The sequence below is a fragment of the Carlito syrichta genome, unplaced genomic scaffold (assembly GCF_000164805.1).
Source record: "Carlito syrichta isolate Samal-C Ts95f unplaced genomic scaffold, Tarsius_syrichta-2.0.1 Scaffold315330, whole genome shotgun sequence".
Lineage (NCBI taxonomy): Eukaryota > Metazoa > Chordata > Mammalia > Primates > Tarsiidae > Carlito > Carlito syrichta.
The window spans coordinates 56,889-67,424 of NW_007259426.1; the positions used below are offsets into that span (position 1 = coordinate 56,889).

Sequence of the window (10,536 nt, forward strand, 5' to 3'; positions counted from 1 at the left end):
TGGGAGTTTCCATATTTTGCTTTTGTATGTTTTAAGGACAGATATGTCTGGAAATGGGAACTGAACAAATAACCTCTGAAATTCCATCTCCAGTTGCTCTAATACAAAGTGAACACTCAAAGTTAAGGCAATCCTAAGCACTTAAAATGTTAGATCCTTTATGTACACATTATGTTTCAATCTTCAAAAGTCTCCTGTGTGATAGGTCACTGGCCTTTCCGTTTTACACAGAAACAAAGAGAAAAGTGGTCTTCGTGGTAGAACTGGGACTTGTATCTGAGTCCCTCTAGCTTTGACGCTCGTGTGCTTTTCCACTGGGCTGAAGTACCACGGGAAACTGCCCTGGAACATTCGATGTAGGTTGTTTCTGTAGCACCATGGTAAAGTGCGTGTATGGATTATAGAATCAAAAGACCTGTGTGCAAATCTTATATCTTCCTTTAATAGATTTGTAACTTGGGGCAAATTATTCAAACTTCTGAGCTCACTTTCCTTGGATGTAAAGATGATAATATCTACTTCAAAGAACTAATGCAATCCTTGAAATGAAGATAGATGACACAGGGAGTATGGAGCCTGGCAAACAGTTGGTGTCCAATAAATGTTAGTTCCCATAGCATGAACTGCACAGGAATACTTAAAATATTCTCACACTGATAAGAGTCTGTTAGAAACTTTGGTTCACTTCAAGAAAGTTAATATCCTTAAATCTGAATTTACAAAACAGATGAATTCGTTAGTGATTGTTTACTTTTAGAAAGTAGTCGTTCCATCTTAATCAGTGTTTTTCCCATTTTAGTGAACATAAGATTCACTGAGGGAGCTTGTTGAGAATGTGTACATTTCTGCATGCCAGCCCCAAAAGGTTTTCTTTCAGTAGGGCGGCTGATTAGCCCAGGTGTTTTCATTTTAACAGGAACACATGCTTCCATCCCAGGTGACTTCAGTGTGGGTACTTCTGCCAACACACAGCTTGCAGTAGAAGATTTCCTGTGTGATCTTTTTTTGTCTTGGAGAATTTCAAACACATACAAAAATAAACAGAAGAGTATGGTGAATTCTATGTTCTCATCAACCTGCTGCAGCAAAGATCAACTCATGGCGAATTCTGCTCTGTTCACCCCTCCTTCCACTTCCTCCCCCACTTTAATGTTGAGACAAATCCCAAGAATCATTTCATCTGTAAATATGTGCTTGTATAATTTCTAAAATGTACGTACTCTTTTTTAATAACATAATATATGTAGTATAATAGAAAAGCGATAGCATGTAAGTAATCCTAAAAATATAAACCATAATATCATTATCACATCCAAAAATAATTCCTTATCAAATATCTAGTCATTGTTCAAATTTCAACTTGTCTCGTAAATGTCACTTTTATTTTTAAGTTTGTGTATTTCAATCAGAATTCAGATAAGACCCACATATTGTGGTTGACCGATCTTTTAAATCACTTAGTCTATATATTTTCCCCCCCACCCCATGTCTCTCTTTTTAGAGCAGAGGTCAGCAAACTTTTTCTGTAAAGGGTCAGATAGTAAATATTGTAGACTTTGTGAATCACATATGATTTCTTTTCTTTTTCTTTTTCCTTTTTTCTGAGTCAAAGTCTCACTCTGTTGCCCAGGCTGGAGTGTGGTGGCATGCTCATGGCCACCCGCATCCTTGACCTGCTAGGTTCAGGCAATCCTCCAGACTCAGCCTTCCAAGTAGTTGAAACTACCAACGTGCACCACCATGCCTGGCTAATGTTTTGATTTATTGTAGAGATGAGGTCTCACCAAGTTTCTTAGCCTGGACTCAAACCCCTGAGCTCAGGCAATCTTCTCATCTCCAACTCCCAAAGTGCTGGGATTACAGTCATGAGGCAGTACACCTGGCACATATGATTTCTGTTACATATTCTTGTTGTCCTTATATACCTTTAAGAATGTAAAGCTGTTTTTAGTTCCTCATGCCTGGTTTTCTGACTCCTAGTCCATAACTGTGCTGTCCAGTGGGGCCACCACTAGCCATAGTGGCTGTTTAAATTAAGATCTCATGCCGGGCTCGGTGGCTCAGCCTGTAATCCCGCGCCTTTGGGAGGCTGAGGTGAGTGGATTGCCTGAGCCCGCGGGTTCAAGCCTGCCTGGGCAACTTGGCGAGACCTCATCTCTACAATAAATCAAAAATTAGCTGGTGTGGTAGCGCGCATCTGTAGTTCTAGCTACTTGGAAGACTGAGGCGGAAGGATCACCGGAGCCAAGCAGGTCGAGGCTGTGGTGGCAGGGAGCGGCCACTGTACTCCAGACTGGGCGACAGAGTGAGACTCCAACTCAAAAAAAAAAAAAAAGATTTCTTAAAATAAGAATTCAGTTTTCTCAGTCACATTTCAAGTGCTCAGAAGCCACATGTGCGGGTCCAGCACAGGTTGTAGGACATTTCCATCACCACAGAAATTTGTTGGACAGCACTGGTCGAGTCCCCTTGGTTGATATTTTGCCAGTTGCATCTCAATGATGTAGTTTAACGTGTTCCTTTATCCTCTATATTTCCTGTAAATTGGAATCCTGTAAGTTGTCTTTAGACCTTGTCAGATTCAGGTTTGATTTTTGGTTTTGTTTTTTCTCCTGGTGGTGTGACAAATTTCTTTTATAGGTTCTTGAGTATTGTTAAATATTTAATTTACATATGTATACACACATAAATATATTTAGACTACTTTGAAGAAATAAATATATTGGGAAAAATTAAGCTTTACTTTATAGCAGTGTTTAATGTATTAAATATTGTTATTTATTCTAAGACTAATAGAGGAACAGTTATTTTTTAAGATAAAATTGAATGTAGTAAGAATGTTCCTAATGCCAGCAGCTAACCAGAAAAGTCCTGTCAGTTGATTCACTGGCCTTTTTAAACCAATGTATCATGAACTACTAACACAAGTCTTGAATAGGCCACATAATTTTGCTTTTTTTTTTTTGAGTTGGACTCTCACTCTGTCGCCCAGACTGGAGTGCAGTGGCCGCTCCCGGCCACCACAGCCTCGACCCGATGGGCTCCGGTGATCCTTCCGCCTCAGCCTTCCAAGTAGCCGGAGTTACAGGCATGGGCTACCACGCCCGGCTGATTTTTTGATTTATTGTAGAGATGAGGTCTCGCCAAGTTGCCCAGGCGGGTCTTGAACCAGCGGGCTCAGGCAATCCACTCACCTCAGCCTCCCAAAGGCGCGGGATTACAGGCTGAGCCACAGAGCCCGGCTATAATTTTTTTTAATGGTGTCATGACGGCAGGGGATAGTGGGGGAGTCAGGTTATTTCATAGGTATTTTCACTTAGTAGGATGATCACATAAGGTTGCCTGTTCCAAGATTCTCAGCACGCCCTTTAGATTGAATGCCCTTTAAAAAAATTACATTAACATGTTTTTTAATTTCCTCTTCTAAAATGAACTAAAACAAATTCAGACACCACCTTAACTTACCACTTAACACTGTCAAATTATTTCTGAAGCTAGATGGCATCTGTTGAATTAGGAGAACTTTGGCATCTCTCTTCATTATTATGTGTTTTTACATAGATATGAACTTTTAATCTTTGTGTTATACTAAATACATAAATTTTAAAAGAAAGGAAAAAATACTACTGCTTAGATTTGCTAACATAACAGCTGTTATTACTTTAATAAAGGCTGTTATTTTATCTTTGGAAGTGTTAGACATAAAATCAGCTGGTTTTAGGCACTCAGTTATGATTTAATTCCAAATGGAAAAAACATTGTCTATATAAATACTTTTCCAGGTAACATTAGGATGAAGTACCCTGAAATGCCACATTTCTTCCTAAGTATTGTAATTGAATACAACCTGTTATAAGCAGTAAACTGAAGCAAAAGGAAATTACTAGGTTCAGTAGTTTTTGAAATCATAAGCCCAAAGTTCATTCTCCCTGCTGCTTTGAGATATAAAGCCTCTCTTCACAAAAGGCTCTCTTCACAAAATCATCATACACATGCATTCACATGTATGATGATGTGATTCTCACGGTGACTGTTGTATTTTATAGTTTTGCCAACTATTATAAGTCCTCATTTAATGTCATCCATAGGTTCTTGGAAACTGTGACTTTAAGCAAAAGGGTGTTTAATGAAATCAATTTTACTGTAGGCTAATTGATTAAATAAGTTCAGTTCCTTCAGCATATTTCTGATCACAAAAACATCACAAATTTCTAAATAAAGAAGACATTTAGAATACTTCTGATATTAAAAATTGAAATAAACATGAGCCATACATATGTTTAAGGAATATTAATAAAAAACAAGCAAGATAATTTTTTATCCAACTATTCCAAATTAACAGTGGTGGAAGCCTCTCCCGGCGACTCAGGATACAAGGTGGGAGCCAACCCTGGACAGGGAGCCTTCCTCTTGCAGTGTGCACTTGCACACACCCACACTCACACTGAGACCGGGGAGACACACCAGTGGACCTGACTGGCACACTTTGGCACACTTTGGGGTGTGGAAGGAAACCAGAGCACCCAGACAAAACCCCCACAGACATGGTCCACCAAGTAGCCCCAACAGGGAATTGATTTGCTTTCCTCTCATCAGTATAATAAAGAAATGTTGAACAAAACAATGTTATTCCAGGACCTGCTATACTTCTGCTTACATACTTATTACTTCTAAAAGGAATGTAGGCCTTATGTTAATTCTCAAAGAGAGTAATGTTGCTACTTTAGGTTTTAAGAATGTAGCATTTCAGTGCACCAACATACTCTTTTTATGATTTGAAGCTCTAAAGAAACTTTCTAGGTTCTCATAATGAACTTGATAATCATTTTCTTTTTTGAACTCTTCCCCTCACAGCAAAAATAAAAATTTTAGAGAAAGCTCAATGTGCAAAATGTTCCCACTAATATTTGAATAAGAAAAGACTTTTGTGCAATTAAGTGTAAGTTAAAGTGTAGATCACTACTTAGGTTAAAATCACTGATCTAGATGTTTCTATCAGTTTACTTATTTACAAAACTTGAAAATTAAAACATTTTCAGTGAAATATTTAGTTCTGTTCCCCTACAAACTTGGGAAGATATTTCATGTCTGTTAAATTATTCTGTGATGGTTCTAGTATCATCTATATTCTTATGTCAAGTAAGAATATCTGAATTTTTAAGAATTTACTTTTTAAAACTTTGTTTTCAAGTTCTAAGCATTTTGAGGTATATATTTAGTTTTGGAAAAATATCACCTATGCTAGTAAGAAAGAAGTAAATTCTAGAAACCAGAAGTTGTTGGCTACTTCAGTATCCCCTTAAATATTGATTCCTAAATATTCTCATTCCCTATTTCCTCCCTAATGTCATCAATCTGTTCCTCGGTCTCTCTTGGTCATCTCCATTGCTGGCACCTAAACTGTTTGAGTTTTGTTTTGTTTTTGAGTTGGGGTCTTACTCTGTTGCCCAGGCTGGAGTACAGTTGCACAATCATAGCTCACTGCAGCCTCAGCCTCCTGGCCTCAAGCGATCCTTCAACCTCAGCCCTACCTAGTAGCTAGGACTGCCGGTGTGGACCACCATGCCTGGCTAACTTTTGTTTATTTAATTGTAGAGGCAAGGTTTTGCTATGTTGCCCAAGCTGGTATTGAATCCTGGCCTCAAGGTATCCTCCCCCCTCAGCCTCCCAAAGTGCTGGAATTACAGGCATGATCTCCGCGCCCAACCCATTTGAGTTTTAAGTGGTGCCAACCTAGGGCTTCCTTGGCAGAGATTCTACATCAGCTTGGAGTAGCAACCCTGGAAGTTACCATCCCAAAAGCTAATTAGACCTTGTCAGATCTAAAACAAACAAAAATACCCTTGAGGTTCAAGTTCCTATGGATGGTAGCTGCCTAAATACATAGGATACCCCAGGTTCCCTGGTGCCTTAGTTCTAGGAGATAACTTAGAGCCGTGTCAGCTCAGGGCCACTGCTGAAAAGAGAATGCTAAAGCAGTCCACGTCTATCCTGAACTTAAGAGGGCTGGGCTGAGCCTAAGAGTTTTAAGATTCTGCTGGTATTGAGCACCATTTGTCACGCTACATTAGGCTCCCTGTGAGTCTGTACTCTTCATTTTCTTTCCCTTCCTTTACCATGTAGCCATCCTGTCTCCAAAGCCTGTTTTTGTTTGATGTGTGTATCTTGCTTCTATCCATTGTGATGCAGTTCCTACAGCCAAGTGTCTCATCATTTCTATCTAGCAACCTGTTTCTCCCTCAGCGTCACATTTTACACTCAGTCTTTTATGCCTCTTCCAAAGTAATTTTTTTCCACCAGCTAATTCAGTGCTGTCAGTTTTCATCAAAAGTCTTTCATGGTGGGCTATTACCATCTGTGGTGCTCAAAATTTCATGACCATTCATCAGGCTGGCCTACATGACACGGTCCATCCATCCGACACAATCAGTCAGCATGATACAGCAGATGTTGCCAAGCTGACTTACACCTTCCTTCAGCCAGGTTTTCCCTCCCACTTTTGCATCTGCCCCTTGTTCTCTTGTCAAAATTCCTCTCCCCAAATCTTACAGGATTCTCCCCCAAGACTTCTAGTGATGCTGACTTTCATGTTCAGTGCTACTTACTATACTGCAGCCTATCAGTGCATTATAATATTAAAACTTTTTCATTTATTCTGGTTTTAATTTAAGTTATTGTCTTATATATTTTACATTTTAACTTGTATGTCAGTTTCTCTGTTATTATTCAGGATATATACTTTATGTTTCCTGGTATACTATAGGTATTTAGTAAATACCCACCTAGGGCTAGATACCTAATTTGTTCTGTGCATTGTACCTTTCTTTTGCCTACTTTTAAATAGTGTGTGAAGTTTGAAAATGTAATTACTGAGTATTTTGTGGTTTTTTTTAGTAATGTGTATGTATATATGTATATGCTTTACAAGAGGTAGCATAACATAAAAAGATTGCCATTTTGGTCACTGACTATGGAACTTTATATAAATTATTTAACCTGCCTAAGCCTCACTTTTCAAATATGTAAAGTGGGGATGATAAAATCTTTCCTAGAGAGTTATAAAGACAAGGGAAAGTATGTATTCAGAGTGCCTAGTACAGTCACTGACCAATAGTAGATGCTTCAGAAATTGTCCTTTTTTTTTGTTAATTTAGATGCTGTGTCTTAATGGGGAAAAAGCGGAAATAGTTTTTACACTGACACTGGACTACATTAAAATCTTTTTCTATCTCTAGATTGAATATATTTCAGGAAAAGTTTTTTTCACCACCTGCTCTGATTTAAATATGCTGAAGAAATTAAAATCTGCAGAAAGATTATTTTTGCTGATTAAAAAGCAGTTTCCACTTTCTGTTTCTTCTGTAAGTAAAGGTATGGTGTCTCTCTGTTGCTTTTACCACATGATATATTGAGCTTCAAAGTTTTCTGCTGATGACTAATATGTAGCCATTTCACACTTTAAAATTCATTCATATATGTGGGATCTTTAATTCTGTATTTTTCTGTGTTTCCTGAGTATTATCCCTTGATTGTAGCAGGATCTCTCTTTTCTCTGCAACCTGCTGCTTTTCTTAATGAGATTTTAATGTCCTAAACCACGTTACTTCTTTGAAAATTTTGATCAGGTACTTTCTCTAGAGAGATAAATGGTCAATTGTATTTGTTTGGATTTAGAAACATGTAATAACTCAATGCATTATTTTAGTAGTAAATTAGTAAAAAAAAAAAAGTTATTTTGTACATTTTGACCAAGTGATAAAATTGAAAAAAATACTGCATAGTAAAATGTTCTATTTCTGAGATCTTTTTTTAATTTAATTTTTTAAAGATGTGGGGTATAATTCAGAGTTAGGTATCCGAATGTTCATTGTGCATGTACCATTATTGATGAGGTGTGCTCCCCTCCCCCAACAGATTCCCACTACTGCCAATCCTGCCCCACTCTCCCCTCCCTTTTCCTATAGTATTATGATAATTGTTCAAGGTCTGTTTATAAGTGAGAACATGTGGTACTCAGTTCTTTGTTTCTATGATAGGTCACTCAGTATTATAGATTCTAAGTCCATCCAGGTTGCTGTGAAGTTCATCATTTTGTACTTCTTTATGACTGTGTAATATTCCATCATGTATATGTACCACATTTTTTGTATCCAGTTCTCTTTCAATGGGCAGCACAATTTGTTCCATGTTTTTTGCTATTGTGAACAATGCTACAATAAACATACGTGTGAAGGTGTGTTTTTCATAGAGTGATCTGAGATCTTAGTGTTTTCAATGTTCATTTATCAAGCAGTAGAGCTAGAGAGGGTATAATAGGTTTCTTGTCTATCCCCTAACTTTATAAATATGCTTCTAATGAAATGGAAAGATCTTGATAAAAGCAGTGAAAAAGGCCGGGCTCAGTGGCTCAGCCTGCAATCCTGCGCCTTTGGGAGGCTGAGGTCAGTGGATTGCCTGAGCCTGCGGGTTCGAGACCCGCCTGGGCAGCGAGACCTCATCTCTACAATAAATCAAAAAATCAGCCGGGCGTGGTAGCACATGCCTATAATTCCGGCTACTCCGAAGGCTGAGGCGGAAGGATCGCCGGAGCCCAGCAGGTCGAGGCTGCGGTGGCTGGGAGCGGCCACTGCACTCCAGTATGGGCGACAGAGTGAGACTCCAACTCAAAAAAAAAAAGCAGCGAAAAAGGGTTGGACATTGCAGGATTAAACATTGCCTTAAGATTCACTTTGATTGCTGATTGTGCACTAGAGCTCATGTAATTATGCAATCCGTAATAAACTATTTTGAGAAAGATACAAATGGCAAGAAATCAGGATCAAGCAGAAAAAATTGTTTTAAATCCTATCCTAAGATATTTTACTGTGGGGTCAATATAATTCCTTCCGGTATTCTGTATACTTTCATCTTTAGGGAATGACAGTAATAATTTTTGGGTCATCTTGATAACCCTTGTTCTTTAAAAATGATCTTAGTTTGCTGAGCCTGCTGCCAGTTCCTAAATAATGTGTATCTGAAGTGTGACTTTATGGAAACTCATTTTAAGATACATACTGATATTGTATGCTCTAAAATATGATAGGCTTAAGATTCAACTCCTTTGTTTCTGAACTCTGAGTTTTGCAGTTTTTTTTAAACCTTCATATTTGTAGTCAAGATCACCATTATTTCAAAGATTGATATCACTCTAGGTCTGTGCGTATATTGAAGGATATATGTATTGTCATGGAACAAATGATCATGCTAAAGTATCGTACAGTAATCCTATAGAAATTTTAACACAGTTTTGATGTCTTATATGCAATAGTAGAGTGAACTTTATTCTGCAAACATTCTTATGATAAATGGGATATAAATTCCAAATTAAAGTGAAATTATTCATAGAGCAATTTAATACAACTTGTTTTAAAGAAAAAGCGTGATGGAATTTGGGAATCATGAATGTAATAGGTGGTCTTTAAAACTTCAAATTGGATAAACTGAGATTTTATTTACTTAGGAAAATTATTTAATGAAATGCAAAGATTTGTAAATGATGATCCTGAAAGTTGGTTGAATGCCATTTCAATTTGGAAAAAGCTTCTTGAACTTGATGCAAAAAAGGAAAGACTGTCTCAAAGAGATGCTGACCCACTAAAAAGAAAAGTGGGAGAAAATGAAATCATCGTTGCTAAGAAATTAAAAATAGAACAAACGCAAAAGATAGAAGAGAACAAGGTCTGCCAGCTGGACAAACAAATAGAAGAAGAAACTCAGGAGCAAAGAGATTTTATCACTAAAAGAGAAAAACTTCAGGGAGAAGAACCTCGGGAGGATGTAGAGAAGACAACTGATACTTCTCACCAGCACGACGTAACTTTCAGGGTTTCATGTCGCTGTAGTGGAGCAGTTGGAAAGGCCTTCACTGCACAGGTATGCTTCCCTCCCAAAGTGGGGTATCCTTTTCTAAAAGAAGTGATTCCTCTTTGAGTTTAAAATGAGATGCAAACCCTTCACAGAACAAATAACTAGGCCCAGACAATTAGGCCTAAATGCATATAAGCACATATCTTTAGAAATGCGTTTTCCTTTTTAATATCACCTCACATGCTTAAGAGGTATGGTATGCTGTTGCATGTAATGACTTTCTTTTTTTTTTGCCTAAAATTTCCTTAAACTCACAGAGGTCACTGCCTTTGGAAATCCTGATAACATAGTCCTGAGCTTTTGGTCTGGGCTTAATGAGTAGCCACTCTGTACCTAGGCCCTGTATATGGGATTGCCACTGGGACCTAGACTACGGATACACAGATGCACATGAGGTCTCAACAACTAGGGAAGAATGAGCACCACAGTTTCCATCACAAAACCTTATCAGTTGTCCTTACAGAATTCAGTGATCTAAAGGGTATTGGTTGGGTCCTGTAGTCAACCTTAAAATCAGACAAACCTTAAAGACTGAGTCTGAGCTGGGCTCGGTGGCTCAGCCTGTAATCCTGCGCCTTTGGGAGGTTGAGGTGAGTGGATTGCCTGAGCCCGCGGGTTCGAGACCCACCT

General features: G+C 38.2%; 1 protein-coding gene across 2 annotated transcripts in view; it reads left to right on the forward strand.

Moving 5' to 3' along the window:
• The first annotated feature begins 435 nt into the window (after positions 1 to 435).
• THUMPD2 (THUMP domain containing 2) overlaps positions 436 to 10,536 on the forward strand; it is a 39,681-nt gene continuing 29,580 nt past the window's right edge. Inside the window, exons 1-3 of one of the 2 annotated variants that reach the window (XM_008072531.2) lie at positions 436 to 1,212; positions 7,236 to 7,371; positions 9,500 to 9,912. In XM_008072531.2, coding sequence (XP_008070722.1) covers positions 7,287 to 7,371; positions 9,500 to 9,912 — 498 coding nt within the window. In that variant the 5' untranslated portion in view covers positions 436 to 1,212; positions 7,236 to 7,286. Of the gene's footprint in view, positions 1,213 to 7,233; positions 7,372 to 9,499; positions 9,913 to 10,536 lie in introns of those variants that run through there. The other variant, XM_021706172.1, reaches the window with a different exon arrangement.